Source organism: Bombina bombina, chromosome 5, assembly GCF_027579735.1.
Source record: "Bombina bombina isolate aBomBom1 chromosome 5, aBomBom1.pri, whole genome shotgun sequence".
Taxonomy (NCBI): Eukaryota; Metazoa; Chordata; class Amphibia; order Anura; family Bombinatoridae; genus Bombina; species Bombina bombina.
The window spans coordinates 656,076,683-656,102,885 of NC_069503.1; the positions used below are offsets into that span (position 1 = coordinate 656,076,683).

General features: G+C 36.7%; 1 protein-coding gene across 1 annotated transcript in view; it reads right to left on the minus strand.

Moving 5' to 3' along the window:
• Positions 1 to 26,203, minus strand: part of LOC128661585 (cadherin-10-like) — a 543,762-nt gene that overhangs the window by 47,095 nt on the left and 470,464 nt on the right. Inside the window, exon 8 of the mRNA XM_053715824.1 lies at positions 2,412 to 2,533. Coding sequence (XP_053571799.1) covers positions 2,412 to 2,533 — 122 coding nt within the window. The remainder of the gene's footprint in view (positions 1 to 2,411; positions 2,534 to 26,203) is intronic.

Sequence of the window (26,203 nt, forward strand, 5' to 3'; positions counted from 1 at the left end):
GTGTGATACAGGAAAAACAAAATCAGCAAGACAGATGAGGAACAAAGACACATAAAACAATAAAAGGGCAGTCAAACATATGAAATGGGCAGATAATACAGGTGACTGATAAAATAATACTGTAATAAATGAATATTTGTTCTCAGTGACAGAACACAAAAAAAAAAAAATAAGAAAGAAGGTGTGTACCCTTTTTGGAAATTGAGAGTCTGCATTCTACATAACGTTTTCAATGCATATTTTTGAAATGTTTGGGAAATCTCACAGATCTGATATTTGACGGGTGGAACAAATGTTCTTGACATTCTTTGTGCTATTTTAATGTTTTGTGTGGAACAAATGTAACATTCAGATATTACATTTGAATATTTATTCCCATAAACGTACATTGGTGTGTGTGAGAATCTGCTTTCAAATGTTGATTTTTGAATATTCAATTGCTAAACTTGATATTCAAATGTCAAATTCAATAAAAGGGAAAAATGAACTTTTGATCAAGCAAATGTTGAATGTTCAGATGTTGTCATAATACTGTTTGTACATGCAGTAATGTTAATATCCCATGAATGATATGGTACTATTGTTTTTTAAATCTAGTTATTTATTAAGTTCTGTGAGTTTAATCATGAGAACTTAAGTGTTGGCTTTAAGAAATGTTTTGAGATTGATATTGAAAGAAGATAGATGAATAGAATCACAGTAACTATGTGCTTGAATGCATTTCAAGATAACTACATTAGTTTATTCTAGGTTGTTTTATACATTTTCTATTGCTTACTGTATTAAGCAGCAGATGCTGCTTTGGAGACCTTGCAGTGCAGGATCGCTCATGCAGCCTTTTTTCCACTAGTTGCAAAGCAGAAGTTTTTGCAACTTCTCTGCCACCTTGGAGGGTGATTTTCAGACCCTTCTATCTGCCCAGGGGTGGTGCTACACAAGCAAATAGTTGGTAATACTACATGCGGACAGCAGGCTTACAGTGTCTTCTGACGTTTGCCACGAAGATGAGCATACAGGTTTGTAAGTTGAGAACCTTGTCCGCCGGCATAATGATACATAGGGCCCTCTATATGAACACTTCACATAGAGCTTAAATACAAATTACAAGTATTATTTAGAAGCTGATCTCGTGTGACATTAGTTATATAGCTGGTTTGAAAAGATGATTTAAAAAGGCTCTTTTCAGATTTTAATGAATTACTTGCTTTTCTTTTCTATTTTTGTTTTGTGCTAGCACCAGTACAGCCCACACTTGATGCAAACTTATCCAGATATTCGCCAGGACTTGTTGGGGGGTACTGTAATTATTTATTGTACCTATATATGTGGCTATAGAAGGGAGATTTAGGTAAATAGTTTTCATATTTATTTTGGTACGTTATATAGTGTTAATTTGCTTGTTTTATCAACTAATACAAAAGGGTGTTTTTAAGGTCATGTGCACCTGTGAATCCCTATTTTTCTTTATTTTCTTCTTGTAGAAATTGGTTAGTGAAAGAAAACAGTAGCATCAGGATAATTTCAGGAAATGACAATGTGTCATAACGGCTATATATGCTAAATTAAAATATCTAAATACAGTATATGCCTGCTTTTGTGCAGCATAGCTGTAAAATGCTTACTAAAAAATATCACCTTGACATCTCTATGTAAAAAAAAAAAAAAGATGTTTTACCTCAAAATGTCCTCAGTAGCCACATCCAATAAAAAAATGATTTTAAGCATCCAATCAGGATGCTAGTCCTGGGACTTGAAAGGACATCTGGTTTGTGCAGACACAGTCATTGTATTTCCCTCCTGAGTTTAAGGAAGTTTAGTATGTAATCTCATGCGATTTAGTGAACTCCCATCAGATAACAGTAAAGAAAAGTGTGACTCAGCACTGATGAAGTTGATTGGCTGTCTTTTTTTCCCTCATGCAGCTGACAGTAGCTGAAGAATAACTGCTGACAGAGCACTATTACTATTGTAAGCTGAGGAAATTTTGCGGTAAATATTAATGCAATATTTTCTTGGCAGCTTTTTTAGTTTTTGCTGCATCACATTCAAGTGATTTAGCATATGGGTATTATGTACCTTTTAATGAGTACAGGTAATTACTAGTTTCCAATGTCTGGTGGATTTTTTTAAATAACAATTTTTTTCCATTTTAAAATAATAATTGCTTTTAAACTTTACATGGTACCCTTTCCACTAATAGAAACATTATTAGTCAGCTGTTGTATTTTTAATAAATTATCTATTATCATTATTATTGGCATGTGTTTAATGCTTAAATAAATAACAAGTTGCAAAATTACTTCTTAAAATCAATATGTGATACACAGCAAGATTAGTACATCAAATATGTTTTATTTTATTTTTTTATAGGTATCACTAACTGCTTATGAAAAATAGAGATTATAAATTACCTGTCCAGGTCTTGCATTTTCACAAACAAATGTATCATAGACCATAGCAAACTCTGGTGCATTATCATTGACATCTAGGATGAGAATGAAAACAGTGGCTCCGGTGCTTTGCTTGGGATTATCTGTAAAGAAGGAAATGAAAAAATAAAATAAAAAATGAAAACTTGCAAAGAACAATAAGTGAAACATATTTAATTTATGTAATACATTTTGTCTGTAATGATTATAAGAGCTGTTCTTTGTGTGTGGCTGTATAAATATATAATATATATATATATATATATATATACATATATATATATATATATATATATATATATATATATATATATATATAAATACAAATACATATACATATGTACACACATACATCTCTATATATTGGCACACATCCACTTGCAAATAAACAAAAAATACCTATGCTTTCATATTAAAACTTGGATCTTAGTTACACAATACAGCTATATCTGCTTAAAGGGATATGAAACCCAATTTTTCTTTTCTTTTATGATTCAGATAGACCATGCAATTTTAAACAACTTTCTAATGTACTCCTATTATCATTTTTTCTTAGTTCTCTTGGTATCTTTATTTGAAAAGTAGGAATGTAAGCTTTGAAGCCGGCCCATTTTTTACTAGTGCTTTCTGATTGGGGGCTAAATGTACATGTCAAGAACCCCATTCACCCTATACTATACACAATCCCTAAAATACATAAGGACCTGGAACGTCCTCCAGGGAGACCCATAGTATCAGCTTGGGGCTCACTCTTGCAACCCCTGGCACAATACACGGATGCACAACTACAACTGTTGGTGATAGGAATGAAATCATACTTGAAAGACTCAGATGAACTCATTAAAGAACTCAAAACCATAGAAAATATGGAAGAATCTGACTTGCTGGTCACAATGGACGTCAACTGTCTTTACACTGCAATTCCAAATAAGGATATACTAACGATACAGGCTGCCCTGAATCGTTATCCATACATTGGCCCCCCAGATAGCTTTCTTCTCAGACTTCTACGTCTATGCCTCACGCTAAATTACTTTAGGTTTGAGAACAAATTTTACCAACAGCTAATCGGAACAGTGATGGGCTCAAATGTAGCTCCAGCATATGCTAATCTCTACATGGAGAAATATGAGGAGACCATCATGGTAATATTTGACAATGTGAATGTAAAACATTACAACAGGTACATAGACAATCTGTTCTTTGTTTGAAAAGGGGGCTCTAAGGCCCTAGTTGAATGGATTGAACACCTTAATGGTTTAGAATCTCCCATTAGATTCAAGGCACAGAGGAACTTGAACCAGATAGATTTTCTAGATTTAAGAATCTATAAAAAAGTCAACTGATTGGCAACCATTTTTTTTACCAAACCAACAGACCGAAACTCACTCCCCTATGCAAGCAGTAGCTATCCCCCACAAACTAGAAGAGCTATCATCAAATCCCAGATGACTAGAGTCACTAGAAAAATCACATAGGAGGAAAACAAAGAAAAACAGCTACAAATGATGTCTGATAAATACTGTCAGCGGGGGTATGGACAACAGATGATTAATGAACTCATTAATGAGGTATTGGAACAGAATGATCAGGAGCATACTCAGGAGGAGAAAGCCACAATTAACCAGAGATTGGTATTTACGACCACATACAGCAATGAAAAGCATGATCTGGCAAAAGCAATGCGTAACAGATGGGAAATCCTCTAAACAGATCCAGCTCTGCCATTCAAGAAAATGGTTCCCCCTGTCATGGGATACAGAAGAGGGAGAAACATTTGAGACCTGGTGATACTGACCGACCCTAACCACTTTTATGGTAGGGATAAATGTCTCAAAACAAACAAGATGTAGTGTTTTCGTTGTAGTGGATGTACCACTTGCAGTGGCATGATCGCATGTAGAAATTTTAGACACCCACACACAAACAAAAAGTTTGAAATTAGACACTTCTTCACATGCACAACTACCTTTGTGATATACCTACTGAGCTGTTGTTGTGGAATGTTCTATGTGGGTAAAACTACTAACAACGCTAGAAATTAATGGCAAACCACCCATCAGCCATTAGGATGGCATTGAAAAATGGGAAGACAGAACAACCTGTAGCGAGACATTTCCTCACAGCTGGACATAGGGTCTCGGACATGAGGTTCATCCTGACAGATCATGTTCCACCACTCAAGAGAGGGGGTGATAGAGACAATGCACTACTGAGATTGGAAGCAAGATGGACATATAGACTGGGCACACTGCACCCTGATGGTCTTAATATGTTGATAGACTGACACTGCTTTCTATAATCCTGTGGCATCACCCCAGGTGGGTTGTGCAACATTGAGGTGTCAGTGTGGCATAACATCTCCATGGGGGACAACTCCAATGCATCCAAGTCATATTGGGACAGAGGAATGGTTTGATGACCAAAGATGGATGTGAGGGAACCTTGGTCCTAGGACATGATGACCTTAATATATGGGTGTGTGCATCAGCACTAGTGAATGGAATGCTTTTTGTCCTTGCAATTTATAGTGTTTGTTAAAGCTGCACACCATGCCAATATACCACTACAGGATACCTTGATTGCCCATTGTAAGCGCATGACCAATAAATGCTAAAGTGAGGTCAATGACATGAAAGACTTTTCTATCTAACAGGCACAAGGGTTTGGATACCACTGTATATATATATATATATATATATATATATATATATATATATATATATATATATATATATATATATTAATGTCTATCTATGTCCCATGAAAGATATATAATACAACAGCTGGGAATGTCTTATAGAAGGGATGCCTTGATTGTCTTTAATAAGTGCATGCCCCTTAAACTATGGGTGAGGTTACACACTGGGTATCCAAGGATACCAGGCACAAGGTTAGCCTTATTATTGGTGATGTTTGACTATTTGTTTTTATAGACCTACTGTTTAACAAAGCTTTATAGGTGCACACTAGCTCTCAACACACAAGAATAATGGCCCTTTTCATGTTATACAGTTGGGATCTTAGATCTATTGCCTATAATCATAGACTGGTCTAAACGGGTTGCACATCTTTTCCTGCACTAAAGTCAATAGTTTGTTAGTGTGGATATATACCTACACATCCAAGCTGATATAACAACACAGTATGCTATTCTTCTAGTATTGCAAGCTAAAATAATGGTTACACAAATTGGAATATGCACCCATTATCTCACAAACACTAGATCAGCAAAGATTTGCAACATTTGTTGACCCCGAAATGTCACTATGATTTAAACAATAAATTTGTATTATTTATCACAAATCCAGTGAGTGCAGTCTATTTGTATATATATATATATATATATATATAAGAATCCATATAGTGAAGTCCACTCTCAGGTTTTATATAGAATCCAATTTATTTACTCTATCAATAGTATCAACAGAACATGGTCGACGTTTCGGCCCTCAGTTGGGCCTTCATCAAGACAGTTACAATCTGTGATCAGCTGTGCTACATCTCTCCCAATTGGAAAAAAGGCGTGTGTGTATATATATATATATATATATATATATATATATATATATATATATATACATAGTCATGGCCAAAATATTGGCACCCCTGCATTTTTGTCAGATAATGCAATGCTTCGACCAGAAAATTGTTGCAATTACAAATGTTTAAGCATTCTCATGTTTATTTATTTTGTTTATATTGGTATGACACACACAAAAGGGGAGAAAAAAGCCAAATCTGATACATTTAATGCAAAATTATTGGCACCTTCTCAAAATTGTAAGAAGAAATTACATTCCAAGTTTGTGATGCTCCTGTAATTTGTAATTAAACTCACCTGTATCAATTAACAGGTGCTGACAATATAAAAAACACACCGGCAACAAGTTAAGATAATGACAAATTGACTCAACCTTTCTGTTGTATGTCTCTGCCTGTCACACTGAGTATGGAGAAGAGAAAGAGCAGCAAAGAATTGTTTAAGGATTTGAGAACAAAAATTGTGGAAAAGCATGGACAATCTCAAAATTACAAGTCCATCTCCAGAGATCCTTATTATCATGTGCCCACTGTGTGTAACATTGACAAGAAGTTTACAGTCCATGGCACTGTAGCTAATTTCCCTGGACGTGGATGAAAGAGAAAAAATGGTCAAAAATTGCAACAAAGGATTGTTCGAATGGTGGATAAAGAATCGACTTGATTGACTTCCAGACAAATTCAAGCTGACCTTCAGGCACAGGGTACACATGTGTCAGCTCACACTATACATCACCATCTGGATGAAAAGGGATCCTATGGTAGGAGACCCAGGAGGACCCCACTGCAGACACAGAAACATAAAAAAGCAAGATTAGAGTTTGCCAAAACTTACCACCTGAGGAAGCCAAAATTATTTTTAAAGAATGTGCTGTGGACAAACGAAACACAATTACAGCTTTTTGGTAAAGCCCATCATTCTACTGTTTTCAGAAAAATAAATGAGGCTTTTAAAGAAAAGAATACATTCCCTACAGTCAAACATGGTGGAGGTTCACTGATGTTTTGGGGTTTCTTTGCTGTTTCAGGCACTGGATGTCTTGACTGTGTACATGGCATTATGAAATCTGAAGACTACCAAATAATTCTGTGGTGCAATGTAGGACCCAGTGTCAGAGAGTTGGGTCGCCGTCAAAGGTCATGGGTCTTACAGCAGGATAATGACCCAAAGCTCAAGTCAAAAAGCACCCAAAAATGGTTTAAGATAAAACGCTAGAGAGTACTGAACTGGCCAGCAATAAGTCCAGATCTCAATCCCATTGAGCACCTGTGGAGAGATCTCAAAAAGCAGTTGGGAAAAGGAACCCTTTCAATCTGAGAGACCTGGAGCAGTTGGGGAAAGAAGAGTGGGCCAAAATTTTAGTAGAGAGGTGTAAGAAACTCATTGATGGTTACAGGAAGCAATTGATTTCAGTTATTTTTTCCAAGGGGTGTGCTACCAAATATTAAATTGAGGGTTCCAATAATTTTGTCCAGTCCATTTTTGGAGTTTTGTGTGAAACTTGTCAGATTTGGCTTTTTTGTTTCTCCAAATTTTCGTGTTATACCAATACAAACAAAAGAAATAAACATGAGAATGCCTAAACATTTGTAATTGCAACAATTTTCTAGGTGAAGTGGTGCAGTATCTGACAGAAATGCAGGGGTGTCCATATTTTTGGCCATGACTGTATATAGACTGTATATATATATATATATATATATATATATATATATATATATATATATATATATATATATATATATATATATATATATATATATATATATATATATATATATTATATACATACATACATAAATACATACATAAACATCTTTAGATATGTATGTCTATGCTAAAGCCTTTATAACTTTAGTGTGCAATATTTTTTTAAATTAATTTCTATTAGATATTGTTATTATGAATGGAATTATACTTTGTAATGTATTTTTGATGTGTTTTGTGCATTTTTTTTTGTTTTGCAGAACAGTTAACCAGAGATCTGAAGTTGTGGAAATCATTCTAGTTAATTTGTGATTGAGCTCAAATGATTGTGTTTACTTTCATCTCGTAATACCAGCAGTAAGCATGATAAGCGTGATAAACCCCTTATCACTCAGGCACAAACGTTTGCGCTCCACTCATAATTTAGCTCTTAATGAGATGAGATTTATATGTCCGTCCGACATTTTACAAATTGACCACCATAAGTTTGGTTCAGAATTCTTGAACAAAATGCTTTAAAAACTTATTTGGAAATTAAACAGATATTCTAACAAAAAATACTCTGTTAGAGAAGTTTATTTCTTTGATGAGTTTCCCTCTCACTTATGTATTTAAATGGACATGAAACAAAAAAAATGTATTTCATGATTCAGATAGAATTCAGACAGAGCACATACATTTAACCAACTTTCCAATGTGCTTCTTTTAGCTCGTTTGCTTTGTCCCTTGGTATCCTTTGTTGAAAATCATATCTAGATAGGCTCAGTAGCTGGGAACTAGCTACTGATTGGTGGCTGCACATGTATGCCTCTTTTGAATGGCTTATCAATGTGTTCAGGTAGTTCCCAGTAGTGCATTGCAGCTTCTTCAATAAAGGATTCTAAGAGAATAAAGCAAAATTTATATATATATATATATATATATATATATATATATAAAACACACAACCCAGCCAATCGAAGGCTGCAGATGTACAGATCCTCTGATTACCCACCATTTTTTTTCCAGTCGTTGCCCACAATCATTGCAGCTGTGTGACTTTGCCTATATGTTTAAAATCTTATCACTAGTTAAAATCTTAGGTAAGCATTCTTAACAATAAGTGTTCTAATGAATTAAAGCATTTATATTTTTAATAGAATATCCTTTAAAGGCCATATCACTACAGGATGTGCTATATTAACAAAACAACATTATGATCTACATATAAGTACCTAAGGATTAATTATTTGTATAAAAAATAAATAGGACCATATTGCAAGTGAAGCTGGACCTCGCTAAAATTAGTACGCAAATTAATATTACAAGTCCATGGTAAAACAGATTTACCAGAGAAGGTTTAGAGAGGGCAACATTGCTTTAGCATGCCCATTCATATCATTAAATAGCACTAATATTACAAGTTGAAAATCATGGCTTGCGCTTGAGCAAAATCCCAAATAACGCTAAAAGAATGAGAGCAATCTAAGACCTGAAATAAAGTGTAAGGGTAAAAAAAAGTTTCTCAATACACATGTAGAACATAATACAATGAAGTATTACACCCAGAAATATACATATTAATAAAATTATAAGTTTAGTATTGAAAAAAGGTTTTAAAAGGGTTAAAATGGGATATGGTATATGGCAAGCTGTTTTACAAAGTATAACAATATAAAGAAAAAAGAATAGAAAACAAGTTATCACATCAAGCACTCATCCATATTAACCTGTTTAGAATAACAATTGAAACAAGAATTACAAAGGTTTCTTTATTGTACAAAAAGTATATATAACATATACCCATTAAGTTACAAAAACACATAAAAATGAAATTCTCTATCCACATATCACAAGAGTACAGCTGTAAGAAATTTTGGAGAATCACAAAATGTGTGATATATCTCTAATACAATTCATTGTGTCACCACTCACCACCTGTAATCCGGTCTGTAAAATCCAGCAATCCACATAAGGGCAAGATGAAAAGCTATATCCCCATCATTCACTCAAACCATCAATCCCAGCAAACCCAACCAATTTTAGCAATCCGCTTATAGGCAAAATCACAGTACAAATAATCCCCTCAGGACACTTGTAGGGGTCAAAATAAGGGATATCAACAACTGTCCATAGATCTATAAGAGGGGAAGAGTCTCCTCTAAAATGAATGGTGGTCTCTAACGCTGAGCTGGCAGTCAATTCCTTGGCAAATAAAGCCAAGATTAGAACACCAAACAAGTTGACTTTCATTCTAGGGATAGACTACAATTCACTTAAGGGCATGGTCTATATAAGTAGCTGATCTGCAGCCATCCTAAAAAATTTCATCCAGATATTATACGTTACAGTGGTGAACAATAATGACACTGTTGACAAAACTGCCAATGTACATTTGACCTGTTATGGCTTCTTCTGGGCTCTAAACGAACTTGTTTCAAGTGTTATTCTAAACAGCATGATATAGATAAGAGTGCTTGATATTATCACTTGTTTTCTCTGCTTTTTTCTTTAAATTCAATAATTTTTGGGTCATAGCACCAGCATAATTGAATGCTTATCATCCTTCCTCTTACACACACTTGAGGAACTACATGTGATTCTACTACAAAGTATATAAATATTTCTATATACTTGTATGTATGTACGTACGAATACATTTGTATATATGTGAATATATTTGTATGTATGTGTTACATGTGTATGTACACACATACACACATACTCTATGTATCTGTCAATCTACATCTGTATATATTCATATAGATACATAAGGATAAATATACGTATATTTTACAAAAATATATATATTTTTTAAGTAAAACAAATATTTTCTTCATAGTGAACACACAGGAATTTAAAGCATTTCTAATTCCCCATTGGCTTTAGAGCAGTTTACCTAGTGCAGTTTTGAGGCTCTCTTTAGCACACCTCATAGAAGTTTATGGGGAAAGGAAGATAGCATTGTTGTGCCTGAGTAGCTCTTTAGCTAACATTTTACTTTCAACTTGTAATACCAGCGCTAACATTGGAGCACTATTTATTTACACTGAGTGCAGTAAGTGTTCGGAAACAATAAAATATGTGTCACTCCACTTGTAAGATAAGCCATGAGGGTAAATTTACAATAAATGCTTGTTCAATGTTAAATGCCAACAGCGTGGACAGAGAATCATGTCCACCCGGCACTTGATAAATCTACTCCATAGACTTTAGAGTATTATCCAAAATCATTGTAGCTGTCTCTTACACTCAAAAGGTTGAAAGGAAAAGTAAACACTTTGTAATGTGTATATATACGTTTTTTTAGTTATGGATAGTAAAACAATTTTGCATTGTAATTTCATTAATTATTTTGCCTCTTTTCATGTAATTTAAATCTGAAAAACATGTATTTTCTAATTCCCAGAACTGTAAATGCAAACTGCAGACTTCTCAAGGCTAGGCCAGCTACATCTATTTCCCTAAATGGCTAGTCTTGTCTTCTCCAGAAGCAAGCCTGGATTATCTCTCGGATAAGGAAAGTGGTGGATGGAATTTGGCTTTTGAAAAACAAATCCTGCAAACAAAGGCGTTAATTTGTTTAAAAATGTTTAGACTTGGATGATATGTTATTCTATAACATGAAAATGTAAATGTATTATAATAACAAGGGGTTAACTGCCCTTTACACTAATTTTCACACAAGTGCATCACAGCATTTTGCAGATGTGGTACAATTTCCAATGATATTAACAGCCCTGTTTAAACTTGCAACATTCTCATAGGTAAGATTTCAGTTTTTTGTTTTTATTTAATTCTGAAATCAAACTGGAATGAAACTGTAATATTGAAAAATACCCAAGTCTAACCTAATCATTTTTTATTATTATTTTAACATATACAAAATTATCAGTGAGCCAGCAATAACACTGGAGGAAAAGTCTTTTGATAGGTGTTTGGAAGACTTCACTTTAAATGTATGTGCTGTGGTATGGCATGACCTTCTGTTTCAAATTAATGTCTTAAATATGCTCCTGCAGTCAAAAATATTGATTTACCAATTTGCAGTGATTTACTTAAGACCTGAATATGTTTTGTAAAAATCTATAGAAATTCAGGCAGTGCATTACTACCAAACCACAGCTATTTTCAAGGTGACCAAGACAAAGTGAGTGAGCAATGACAAGACGGCTTCAGAACAAAAAGTACATTTTATATAAGCAGTATTTTATCCATTTACTTACAAGATGATCACTGTAATAGACATGTGTTTCAGCAAAGGTGTTGATCACAACATTTTAGAAAAGTTTATCTAATGATTTTTCATTAAAGTCTATGGGGATTTTTGTAGTTACAGTAAATAATTGGATAAACTTTTCAAAATTTGATCTATGACATTTAATTTATACATTTAATTTAATTTTTAAGATTAACCCTATTAAACCTTTTGGAAACTTGCAGCATTTGTATACTAAGGTATACGGGCTTTATTCGCCAAAAGGTAGGAAATATAGACAAGATTAGATGATTGATATTGCATTATTCATAAACATATTTAATTAGTATATGTTACAACATTAACGGGACATAAAAAGAGAAAATTAAATGATTATGGTTCAGTATGTAATGTTTGTAGATGTTTCAAATATGTCCTGTTATTACATTTACTCAGTTTGTTTGGTATCTTAGATCAACTTTACCTGCAGGCTCAAATCCACCAAAACACATGATGGCTTTAATGATCAAAAACAAATCTTTCAATTACAAAAATAAACATGAAGGATCATGTTTCTATACATTTAATACTCTGCAGTAGGTATAACAAGATATTTGGAACATGTTACAGATAAACAAATTGAATAATACCCTTTAAGTTTAATCTGTAAAATAGTTTAAAATACAATTATCAGAATGGACATCTTTGTGCACCTTGTTCACCCAGTTTTCAAGTGCAACTTCCTAATATTACAAGAAAATTATTATTTACAGAAACCTTCCCCTATCAAAACCTCATTTCACCAAATATACTTCTGTGAAGTGAAGTCACTGACATTTATGGGTAACTCTCTCAAACTTAAGTAGAATGGGTCCATACATTTTACAGATAACTTCAGCTAACAAAATCATTTACGGGTTTCAGTAGATTTAAGCAACTGAAAACAATGCTGGGTCACATTCTGATGGAAGCCACAAATCAGACTTATATCTAACTATAGACAGTATATTTTAAACAAGAGATATAGCCTTTAGAAAATACAGTTGTATCTTGCAAAGACCTCAATTAAAACTAGTGTGCTGCTTCAGATTTAATGACTCAAACTAATGAAAGTGTTACAACTTTTTACAAGGCTTCAAGTGTTCACAATAAACCAAAGAAACAACAAATATCCAGAAAATAAACAGCAAGTCTAAGAGTGCTTAAAACAGCAAAGAGAAAATAGTTATATCAGCATCTTTATATTTTAAAGAAATGCATAATAGTTTGTTACAGTGAGGGATTTATAAAACTGGAAAAAAAGGAAGAGGGGGGGATTTTTCAGAGAACAATGTGTTTAAAGAAGCATAATTAATAAATACCTTAAGAAAATTACAGTTAGATGGTAATAGTAAATTGGACACTAAAGCCCCCATTTTTAAAAAAACAGGTGAACAATGTTCCCAATCAGGGAACCTGTCTGCTCATGTTTGCTTGCAGAAAAGCAGCATCAATTTACTGCATTTTTCATTACATCAATAAATACTTGTGCAGCCTGTCCCCTGCTCAGATGCACCTGAGCAGATCAGTCCAGAGTGATTTATCTGCACTACCTCAGAGGGGATAGAAAGACGCTTTTTAACTTGCAGGTTTGCTTTTGTGAGCCTGCACTTCAAAGGCTCGCAGTAGAATTCACAGGTTCATAAGGAAGCACTGTATATGATGGTATGGTGTAACTAATAAGCAGTTTAGTAAATGATATTTAAATTTTTAAAACATATGCGCCTAGATTAAGAGTCTTGCTTTAGGGTTAAAAAGCAGCATTGAGAGGTCCCAACGCTGCTTTTTAACGCCCGCTGGTATTACGAGTCTTGCAGGTACAGGTGTACCGCTGACTTTTTTTTTGCGACTCGAAAATACCGCAAATCCACTTACGTCAATTACGTATCCTATATTTTTAATGGGATTTTCCTAATGCCAGTATTACAAGTCTTCCTCAAAGTGAGGGGTACACCCTCTACCTCCAAGATCCCTAACGCATTTGAAAGTCAGTAGTTAAGAGTTTTATGGGATAATGCCGTAGTATAAAACTCTTAACTAAAGTGCTAAAAAGTACACTAACACCCATAAACTACATATTAACCCCTAAACCGAGGCCCTCCCACATTGCAAACACTTAAATAAATATTTTAACCCCTAATCTGCCGAACCGGATATCGCCACCACCTTAATAAATATATTAACCCCTAAACCACCGCACTCCTGCCTCGCAAACACTAGTTAAATATTATTAACCCCTAATCTGCCGTCCCTAACATCGCCGCCACCTACCTACATTTATTAACCCCTAATCTGCCGCCCCCAACGTCGCCACCACTATATTAAATGTATTAACCCCTAAACCTAAGTCTAACCCTAACCCTAACACCCCCCTAACTTAAATATAATTTAAATAAATTGAAATAAAATGACTACAATTAACTAAATTATTCCTATTTAAAACTAAATACTTACCTATAAAATAAACCCTAAGATAGCTACAATATAACTAATAGTTACATTGTATCTAGCTTAGGGTTTATTTTTATTTTACAGGCAACTTTTTATTTATTTTAACTAGGTACAATAGTAATTAAATAGTTAATAACTATTTAATAGCTACCTAGTTAAAATAAAGACAAATTTACTTGTAAAATAAAACCTAAACTAAGTTACAATTACACCTAACACTACACTATAATTAAATTAATTTCCTAAATTAACTACAATTAAATACAATTATTTAAAGTACAAAAAAAACACTAAATTACAGAAAATAATACAATAATTACAAGTTTGTTAAACTAATTACACCTAATATAATCCCCTAATAAAATAAAAAGCCCCCCAAAATAATAAAAAGCCCTACCTTATACTAAATTACAAATAGCCCTTAAAAGGGCTTTTTGCGAGGCATTGCCCCAAAGTAATCAGCTCTTTTACCTGTAAAAAAAAGTACAATACCCCCCAACATTAAAACCCACCACCCACACACCCAACCCTACTCTAAAACCCACCCAATCCCCCCTTAATAAAACCTAACACTAACCCCTTGAAGATCACCCTACCTTGAGAAGTCTTCACCCAACCGGGCCAAAGTCCTCAACGAAGCCGGGCAGAAGTGGTCCTTCAGACGGGCGGAAGTCTTCATCCAAGCCGGGAAGAAGAGATCCTCCAGAAGGGCAGAAGTTTTCATCCAGACGACATCTTCTATCTTCTTCCATCCGGAGAGGAGCGGGTCTATCTTCAAGCCATCCGACGTGGAGCAACCTCTTCATGTTGGCTTCAGCCAATAGGATTTTTTCTACCTTAATTCCGGAATTGAAGGGACGCCATCTTGGATGATGTCACTTAAAGGTACCGTCATCGTCATTTAGTAAGAAGACTCTGGATGAAGAGGATGCTCCGCGTCAGATGGTTTGAAGATGGACCCGCTCTACTCCGGATGGATGAAGATTGAAGATGCCGTCTGGATGAAGACTTCTGCCCGTCTGGAGGACCACTTCTGCCCGGCTTCGTTGAGGACTTCGGCCTGGTTGGGTGAAGACTTCTCAAGGTAGGGTGATCTTCAAGGGGTGAGTGTTAGGTTTTATTAAGGGGGGATTGGGTGGGTTTTAGAGTAGCTTTGGGTGTGTGGGTTTTAATGTTGGGGGGTATTGTACTTGTTTTTACAGGTAAAAGAGCTGATTATTTTTGGGCAGTGCCCAACAAAAAAGCCCTTTTAAGGGCTATTTGTAATTTAGTATAGGGTAGGGATTTTTATTATTTTGGGGGGCTTTTTTAATTTATTAGGGGGATTAGATTAGGTGTCATTAGTTTAAAAAAACTTGTAATTATTTTATTATTTTCTGTAATTTAGTGTTTGTTTTTTTGTACTTTAGATAATTTTATTTAATTGTAATTAATTGTATTTAGTTTATTTAATTTATTTAATCAATGGGGCTGCGTTAGGAGCTGAACGTTGCTTTTTTGCAGGTGTTAGTTTTTTTTTTCAGCCGGCTCTCCCCCATTGTTTCCTATGGGGAAATTGTGCATGTGCACGTTTAGCCAGCTCACCGCTACCGTAAGCAGCGCTGGTATTACAGTGAGATGTTGAGCAAAATTTTGCTCTCCGCTCACTTTTCTGCTATATATATATACAGGGAGTGCAGAATTATTAGGCAAATGAGTATTTTGACCACATCATCCTCTTTATGCATGTTGTCTTACTCCAAGCTGTATAGGCTCGAAAGCCTACTACCAATTAAGCATATTAGGTGATGTGCATCTCTGTAATGAGAAGGGATGTAGTCTAATGACATCAACACCCTATATCAGGTGTGCATAATTATTAGGCAACTTCCTATCCTTTGGCAAAATGGGTCAAAAGAAGGATTTGACAGGCTCAGAAAAGTCAAAAATAGTGAGATATCTTGCAGAGGGATGCAGCACTCTTAAAATTGCAAAGCTTCTGAAGCGTGATCATCGAACAATCAAGCGTTTCATTCAAAATAGTCAACAGGGTCGCAAGAAGCGTGTGGAAAAACCAAGGCGCAAAATAAATGCCCGTGAACTGAGAAAAGTCAAGCGTGCAGCTGCCAAGATGCCACTTGCCACCAGTTTGGCCATATTTCAGAGCTGCAACATCACTGGAGTGCCCAAAAGCACAAGGTGTGCAATACTCAGAGACATGGCCAAGGTAAGAAAGGCTGAAAGACGACCACCACTGAACAAGACACACAAGCTGAAACGTCAAGACTGGGCGAAGAAATATCTCAAGACTGATTTTTCTAAGGTTTTATGGACTGATGAAATGAGAGTGAGTCTTGATGGGTCAGATGGATAGGCCCGTGGCTGGATTGGTAAAGGGCAGAGAGCTCCAGTCCGACTCAGACGCCAGCAAGGTGGAGGTGGAGTACTGGTTTGGGCTGGTATCATCAAAGATGAGCTTGTGGGGCCTTTTCGGGTTGAGGATGGAGTCAAGCTCAACTCCCAGTCCTACTGCCAGTTTCTGGAAGACACCTTCTTCAAGCAGTGATACAGGAAGAAGTCTGCATCCTTCAAGAAAAACATGATTTTCATGCAGGACAATGCTCCATCACACGCGTCCAAGTACTCCACAGCGTGGCTGGCAAGAAATGGTATAAAAGAAGAAAATCTAATGACATGGCCTACTTGTTCACCTGATCTGAACCCCATTGAGAACCTGTGGTCCATCCTCAAATGTGAGATTTACAAGGAGGGAAAACAGTACACCTCTCTGAACAGTGTCTGGGAGGCTGTGGTTGCTGCTGCACGCAATGTTGATGGTGAACAGATCAAAACACTGACAGAATCCATGGATGGCAGGCTTTTGAGTGTCCTTGCAAAGAAAGGTGGCTATATTGGTCACTGATTTGTTTTTGTTTTGTTTTTGGATGTCAGAAATGTATATTTGTGAATGTTGAGATGTTATATTGGTTTCACTGGTAAAAATAAATAATTGAAATGGGTATATATTTGTTTTTTGTTAAGTTGCCTAATAATTATGCACAGTAATAGTCACCTGCACACACAGATATCCCCCTAAAATAGCTATAACTAAAAACAAACTAAAAACTACTTCCAAAACTATTCAGCTTTGATATTAATGAGTTTTTTGGGTTCATTGAGAACATGGTTGTTGTTCAATAATAAAATTAATCCTCAAAAATACAACTTGCCTAATAATTCTGCACTCCCTGTATATATATATATATATATACAGGGAGTGCAGAATTATTAGGCAAATGAGTATTTTGACCACATCATCCTCTTTATGCATGTTGTCTTACTCCAAGCTGTATAGGCTCGAAAGCCTACTACTAATTAAGCATATTAGGTGATGTGCATCTCTGTAATGAGAAGAGGTGTGGTCTAATGACATCAACACCCTATATCAGGTGTGCATAATTATTAGGCAACTTCCTTTCCTTTGGCAAAATGGGTCAAAAAAAGGACTTGACAGGCTCAGAAAAGTCAAAAATAGTGAGATATCTTGCAGAGGGATGCAGCACTCTTAAAATTGCAAAGCTTCTGAAGCGTGATCATCGAACAATCAAGCGTTTCATTCAAAATAGTCAACAGGGTCGCAAGAAGCGTGTGGAAAAACCAAGGGGCAAAATAACTGCCCATGAACTGAGAAAAGTCAAGCGTGCAGCTGCCAAGATGCCACTTGCCACCAGTTTGGCCATATTTCAGAGCTGCAACATCACTGGAGTGCCCAAAAGCACAAGGTGTGCAATACTCAGAGACATGGCCAAGGTAAGAAAGGCTGAAAGACCACCACCACTGAACAAGACACACAAGCTGAAACGTCAAGACTGGGCCAAGAAATATATCAAGACTGATTTTTCTAAGGTTTTATGGACTGATGAAATGAGAGTGAGTTTTGATCGGCCAGATGGATGGGCCCATGGCTGGATTGGTAAAGGGCAGAGAGCTCCAGTCCGACTCAGACGCCAGCAAGGTGGAGGTGGAGTACTGGTTTGGTCTGGTATCATCAAAGATGAGCTTGTGGGGCCTTTTCAGGTTGAGGATGGAGTCAAGCTCAACTCCCAGTCCTACTGCCAGTTTCTGGAAGACATCTTCTTCAAGCAGTGGTACAGGAAGAAGTCTGCATCCTTCAAGAAAAACATGATTTTCATGCAGGACAATGCTCCATCACACGCGTCCAAGTACTCCACAGCGTGGCTGGCAAGAAAGGGTATAAAAGAAGAAAATCTAATGACATGGCCTCCTTGTTCACCTGATCTGAACCCCATTGAGAACCTGCGGTCCATCATCAAATGTGAGATTTACAAGGAGGGAAAACAGTACACCTCTCTGAACAGTGTCTGGGAGGCTGTGGTTGCTGCTGCACGCAATGTTGATGGTGAACAGATCAAAACACTGACAGAATCCATGGATGACAGGCTTTTGAGTGTCCTTGCAAAGAAAGGTGGCTATATTGGTCACTGGTTTGTTTTTGTTTTGTTTTTGAATGTCAGAAATGTATATTTGTGAATGTTGAGATGTTATATTGGTTTCACTGGTAAAAATAAATAATTGAAATGGGTATATATTTGTTTTTTGTTAAGTTGCCTAATAATTATGAACAGTAATAGTCACCTGCACACACAGATATCCCCCTAAAATAGCTATAACTAAAAACAAACTAAAAACTACTTCTAAAACTATTCAGCTTTGATATTAATGAGTTTTTTGGGTTCATTGAGAACATGGTTGTTGTTCAATAATAAAATTAATCCTCAAAAATACAACTTGCCTAATAATTCTGCACTCCCTGTATATATGCATACGAAGAGAGAAGCGCTCTACCAGGAATGAACAACAGCTCAGTGGCTTGTTCTATGGCGATTTACCACCCGGAAGCAGCCTCTTTTAGACCATTGTGCTTTTCACAGAAGAAAACTTTCCTGAAGTATATCAGTCTGAGCCTGCCAAGTAAGGTCAGTCCAGCCCCAAAATACCAGGCAATTCTCCTCTGAACAAGGAACATGACAACCCCAGACGATCGTTTCGGCCTCCTATGGGCCTCGTCAGTGAGGTGCAGCCACATTCCTCTAAGCACACTGGGCAAGGAGTCCACGTCTGGTTTCCCCCATCATCCATAGGGAGACTTCCCCAGGGTCATAATAATTTGCATACGAAGAGAGAAGCGCTCTACCAGGAATGAACAACAGCTCAGTGGCTTGTTCTATGGCGATTTACCACCCGGAAGCAGCCTCTTTTAGACCAGTGTGCTTTTCACAGAAGAAAACTTTCCTGAAGTATATCAGTCTGATCCTGCCAAGTAAGGTCAGTCCAGCCCCGAAATACCAGGCAATTCTCCTCTGAACAAGGAACATGACAACCCCAGATGATCATTTCGGCCTCCTATGGGCCTCGTCAGTGAGGTGCAGCCACATACCTCTAAGCACACTGGGCAAGGAGTCCACGTCTGGTTTCCCCCATCACCCATAGGGAGACTTCCCCAGGGTCATAATAATTTGCATACGAAGAGAGAAGCGCTCTACCAGGAACGAACAACAGCTCAGTGGCTTGTTCTATGGCGATTTACCACCCGGAAGCAGCTTCTTTTAGACCAGTGTGCTTTTCACAGAAGAAAATTTTCCTGAAGTATATCAGTCTGATCCTGCCAAGTAAGGTCAGTCCAGCCCCGAAATACCACGTCATCCAACAAGGAACATGACAACCCCAGGCAGCACTTGATTGTGCGGATACTCACAGACTGGGATCTTACAGTGTCCCAGCTCACTGACTCGTGGTAAGCAACCCTCAGCAACTCCAGGTACTGGTTAAATGGTAAACAGTTGTGCTCCAAATAAAAAGTATTCATTTAAAAACAATCACTCTTAGGAAGACTTTTCCAAGGGTCATAATACAAATACATACAGAAAGAGAAGCAGTTTGCCAGGAACAAACAACAGCTCAGTAGCTTGTTCTATGGCCCGGGTTCCCACATGGGACTAGCTTCTTTTAGCCCAATTGTGCTTTTCACAGAGAAAAACTTTCCTAAAGTATATGTCTGATCCCACCTAGCAAGGTCAATCATACTGATAAACGTTAGGCCATAGAACAAGCCACTGAGCTTGTTACTACATCTGAACAAAATACTTAGTGAAATATGCTAAAATATGAATATTTGATTATAATAAAAAAATTTAGCAATTCCCCATGCAAGACTATGCTTTTCACCCTCAAACTAGGGATAAACACCTGTCTGTTCATTAAAAGATACATTTATAGTCTACTTCTTGAAAACATGTCAGGTGGAAACAGTTGTCCGATATTGCGCAAATTTAGAGTCTTGAACTCACATGGTAGTTGATTGATTCTGACAATGTCAAATGTTTTCAAAATAAAACTAACTTATTTAACTGACAGACAAAACATGAATTATATGGCATACATTCAAATTAAGTCCAAAATGAAAATCCAGGACTCTCACTAAGGTGCACACTGCCGATGTCTGTCAACACCACAGAACAGTATTCAAGGAAAAATAGAATTGCAGCAGCACTAAGGAATAGCATCCAGAATCATTGTTGAATTTTTTTGTAAGCATGTATTTTTAATACAATTTCAAAGATGTTTTGAAACTTGTGCTGATGCAATTTTATTTTTCCTGGAATACATTAAAATCAACACTTTTAGGCTGATTTACTAATGTGCAAGTGTACATGATCCGCTGTAGTAAAATATATATCTATATGAAATTTACAGATATCTATATGACTATCTATCTATATATTAGTGATGTACTAAAATGGAAATTCTGGACTGAAACTGACCCCAAAAATCCAGGATGCACTTGGCCGGAAACCGAAACCAAAAATGTCTTTTTTTTTCAAATTATTTTAAAATATTTTTATTTTGTTTGCATAATTAGACAACTTAATGAATAAATCAGAATTGAAAAAGTGCAAGCCAATAAAATAAAATAATCACACTTTTATTGAAAGTAACACACTAAAATTGGACAAAAATATTGTAAAACAATAATATGCTACACAATAGTTTTACCAAGAAAAAAATAGGCAAAAAAAAACAAACTGAAAAAAAACCAATTATGCCATTTTTGGCATAAATGTTTCTGCAACCGAAAATTTTGGTGCATATCTTCTTAAAACAATATTAAAGGGACACTGTACCCAAATTTTTTCTTTTGTAATTCAGAAAGAGCATGCAATTTTAAGCAACTTTCTAATTTACTCCTATTATCAATTTTTCTTCGTTCTCTTGCTATCATTATTTGAAAAAGAAGGCATCTAAGCTTTTTTTTGGTTTCAGTACTCTGGACAGCACTTTTTTATTGGTGGATGAATTTATCCACCAATCATCAAGGACAACCCAGGTTGTTCACCAAAAATGGGCCGGCATCTAAACTTACATTTTTGAATTTCAAACAAAGATACCAAGAGAATGAAGAAAATGTGATAATAGGAGTAAATTAGAAAGTTGCTTAAAATTTCATGCTCAATCTGAATGACGAAAGAAAATTTTTGGGTACAGTGTCCCTTTAAATACCAATATACTATATTATTCTTTAATTAGTTCTGTGTAACAGATTCTGATTACATTTTTTTTTACCAATTATCCAATTAAAGTATAGTCCTAGGTAGGAAACTACTATTTTATGCAAAACAGTAAGTCAAGTAATTAACTCAAACAGCAGTTCTAGGCTAGCATCAAATTTGAAATATAACAGGCAAAAAAATGAAAGCCAAAATAAACAAAAATGCTATTTTCAGCCAAAAAATTTCTGCGGACGAAATTTCAGTGCATCTGTAATATATATATATATATATATATATATATATATATATATATATATATATATATATATATATATATATAAAAGCAGGAGAACAAGTGAAGCACTCACTGGTCTTCAGTCGACTGTGAAAAGTAGATTTATTCAAGCGTGATGTTTCAGAGGAAAATCTACCCCTTCCTCTGACAAACACAAAGTGAACAAACTGAACTTTTAAAGGCCTGTAAAGCCCTCCTCTAAGAGTCTGCCAATGAGCAAACAGCGTGTGCAAACAAACATGTGAAAATGGCTAGTCAATCAGCTACTCAACAAGTGCAACACAAAATACTATAAGAACATAGCAAGATGTAAAAATACATAAACAATGACTAATAAAAAGTAATTCACATAAAAGCCAGCGGCTGCCAGCCACACCCCCCAGGTCACCCCCACACAGCAAAACAGGAACCGCAAAAAAAATATATATATAAGAAGCAACGAGCCAGAAATGCATAAAGGTTGAAAACACAGAAGCCATTAATGCAGTATCCCTATTGGTGGGCTGAAACTCACCCCTCAATGTCGGAACTGAGACCGCAAGACTGTACCATCAAGCTGTCTATAACTAGCAGGCCTGCCTTCAGGAGCGAATATACCCAGCAGGATACTGTCATCGGCTACAACGCCAAAAATAGTGTGCGGCTTTAAACATAAATAAAAGGAAACAGAAGCCGCTAATCTCTGTAAACAAATACTAAATGGGTCCCATTGCTAGGGCAACAAAATAACAACCAATGCGGACCAATAGAGATGCAGGGAAAAAAAGCTAACCAAAAACAGGCACAGCCATGCCCCATATCGGGGCCATAACTATAGTGATGTGTGTACACAACAGAAACATATTCTTAAGGCAGCGCTCTTCTACCTGTGCGAGTGCAAAAACAAAATATACAGATGAACTGCCTACTCCTGTTATAACACTAAAAACTAGAGAACACAAAACAGTGGAGATCACAGTGACAATCCACAAGACATCTTACTCGTATGCAGAAAATAAAATAAAACCACACCACAGGTGGATATCCATAGGGGTAACATAAGTGATCAATGGAGTGGGCAAGATGAGAAGGGGAATAACCAATCCCAACCTTCAAAGGATAGTGGTGCCTCCTACTGGTCGAAATACAATTAAAAAAATACAATTAAAATAAAATTAATATTACTAGTGTGCCCACAGAGTCACTAGTGAAGGGACAAAGAGGGTACAGACACGAAGCCGCTGTAATAATTGGGTGAACACATATAAAATAACACATGTGTGTGATAAAATATAAAAACATTATAGAACAGACTGATACATGACAATTAGCAACATGGTTGTCATCAAAAAAGGATCAGGAGATAGTCACAAGAGGGGAAAAGGAAGGGAGAAGCAAGAGGGAGAACAAAAGGAAGAGAAAGAAGAAGAGGGGAAAGCAAGGGGAAAAGACGGGGAAGGGAGTAAAGAGGGGAAGAGAGAGGGGAGGGGTGGAAAAATGGGGGGAGGAGAAAGGAAAGGGGAAGAGGGAAAACAACCAAAGTGGAACCAAATTCATGTGAAACAGCTTATGGAAAGAAGGTTTGTGTTAGAGGCATACATGATACCAGATGTATATACATTGTCACCTTGTCATATACCATATCTCTTTAAAACCCTTCTAAAACTTTTTTTATTTTTTCAATAATAAGCTTATTTTGTGTAAATTTTATTTAAACTCTAACTTTTTATATAAGATTTCAGGTTGCACTAATTCTTCTAGTGCTATTTTGAGTTTCAACTTGTGTTAGCGATATTTAGCATGGTTGCAAAATCCATTTAAAGCATAGTGCTCCATTAATCAAAGGTTCAACTAGCAATCCACCTGTATTCACTCGTTAAGCTACGTGCGTAATCAAGATCTCAGATTTATCAAGCAATGGACCATACTCAAAACACAGTTTTTTCCCCTAGCACCATAATTAATTACAATGTGGATTCGTCACAGATCAATTAAACCTATTTTCCTCCCAAACAAAGCCAAATCTAATAAAAAAATCTCTGTTATTACACTGTTTTGTCTGTAACTCGCATCTAACAATCCGCCTGTATAGCAAATGTGTATTTGGTACCTTTCTTGTCAGGAATACCATAGAACATAGTAGTCACATGTTGAGCAAAAGCTTCTTGGGTGGTAACTAGCCATAGAACAAGCTATTATGCTATTGTTCATTCCCAGATTGGGCACTTCTCTCTTTTAATTCATGCAAATTATGACTCTTAGGGAAGTCTCCCTAAGTGTGATGCGGGAACCCAGACGTGGACCCGTTGCTCAGTGTGCCTAGAGGGATATGGCTGCACCTCACTGACGAAGCCCACATTAGGCCGAAACGTACGTCTGGGGTTTTGCTGTTTCCCTTGTTCAGAGAGAGATTGCCTGGTATTTCGGGGCTGGACTCTTCTGTTAAGTCAGGATCAGACTGATATGCTACAGGAAAGTTTTTCTCTGTGAAAGGCACATGTTGAGCAAAAAGAGACTGCTTCTTGGGTGGTAACTAGCCATAGAACAAGCTATTATGCTATTGTTCGTTCCCAGGTTGAGCGCTTCTCTCTTTTAATTTATGCAAATTATGACTCTCAGGGAAGTCTCCTTAAGTGTGATGCGGAAATCCAGACGTGGACCTGTTGCTCAGTGTGCCTAGAGGGATATGGCTGCACCTAACTGACAAGGCCCACACTAGGCCGAAACGTACGTCTGGGGTTTTGCTGTTTCCCTTGTTCAGAGAGAGATTGCCTGGTATTTCGAGGCTGGACTCTACTGTTAAGTCAGGATCAGACTGATATGCTACAGGAAAGTTTTTTCTCTGTGAAAGGCACATGTTGAGCAAAAAGAGGCTGCTTCTTGGGTGGTAACTAGCCATAGAACAAGCTATTATGCTATTGTTCATTCCCAGGTTGAGCGCTTCTCTCTTTTAATTTATGCAAATTATGACTCTTAGGGAAGTCTCCCTAAGTGTGATGCGGGAACCTAGACATGGACCCGTTGTTCAGTGTGCCTAGAGCGATATGGCTGCACCTCACTGACGAGGCCCACACTAAGCTGAAATGTACGTCTGGGGTTTTGCGGTTTCCCTTGTTCAGAGAGAAATTGCCTGGTATTTTGGGGCTGTACTGTTAAGTCAGGATCAGACTGATATGCTACATGAAAGTTTTTCTCTGTGAAAGGCACATGTTGATGAAAAAGAGACTGCTTCTTGGGTGGTAACTAGCCATAGAACAAGCTATTATGCTATTGTTCGTTCCTAGGTTTAATGCAAATTATGACTCTTAGGGATGTCTCCCTAAGTGTGATGCGGGAACCCAGACATGGACCCGTTGCTCAGTGTGCCTAGAGGGATATTGCTGCACCTCACTGACGAGGCCCACACTAGGCCCAAACGTACATCTGGGGTTTTGCTGATTCCCTTGTTAAGAGAGAGATTGCCTAGTATTTCGGGCTGGACTGTACTGTTAAGTCAGGATCAGACTGATATGCTATAGGAAAGTTTTTCTCTGTGAAAGGCACATGTAGAGCAAAAAGAGGCTTCTTCTTGGGGGGTAACTAGCCATAGAACAAGCTATTGTTCGTTCTTTTAATTTAGTCTGGATATCTGCCTGAAATTCGTCGCCCTAGATCAAAAAGTCACATAACTAGAGTATACCAAAATGTGTATTTGGTACCATTTTTCTTTCAATTACCATAGATAACAATATATATATTTGGGACCAGAAAAAGAAATCACTTAACTTTTATAGCTTTGGGAATGAAAATATTTACAGTTGCAGCAATCTTATTACTAGACACATACAGGCCCATTTATCAAGCTCCGTACGGAGCTTGAAGGGCCGTGTTTCTGGCGAGTCTTCAGACTCGCCAGAAACACAACTTATGAAGCAGTGGTCTAAAGACCGCTACTCCATAACCCTGTCCGCCTGCTCTGAGAAGGCGGACAGGAATCGCCGGAAATCAACTCGATTGAATACGATCGGGTTGATTGACACCTCCCTGCTGCCGGCC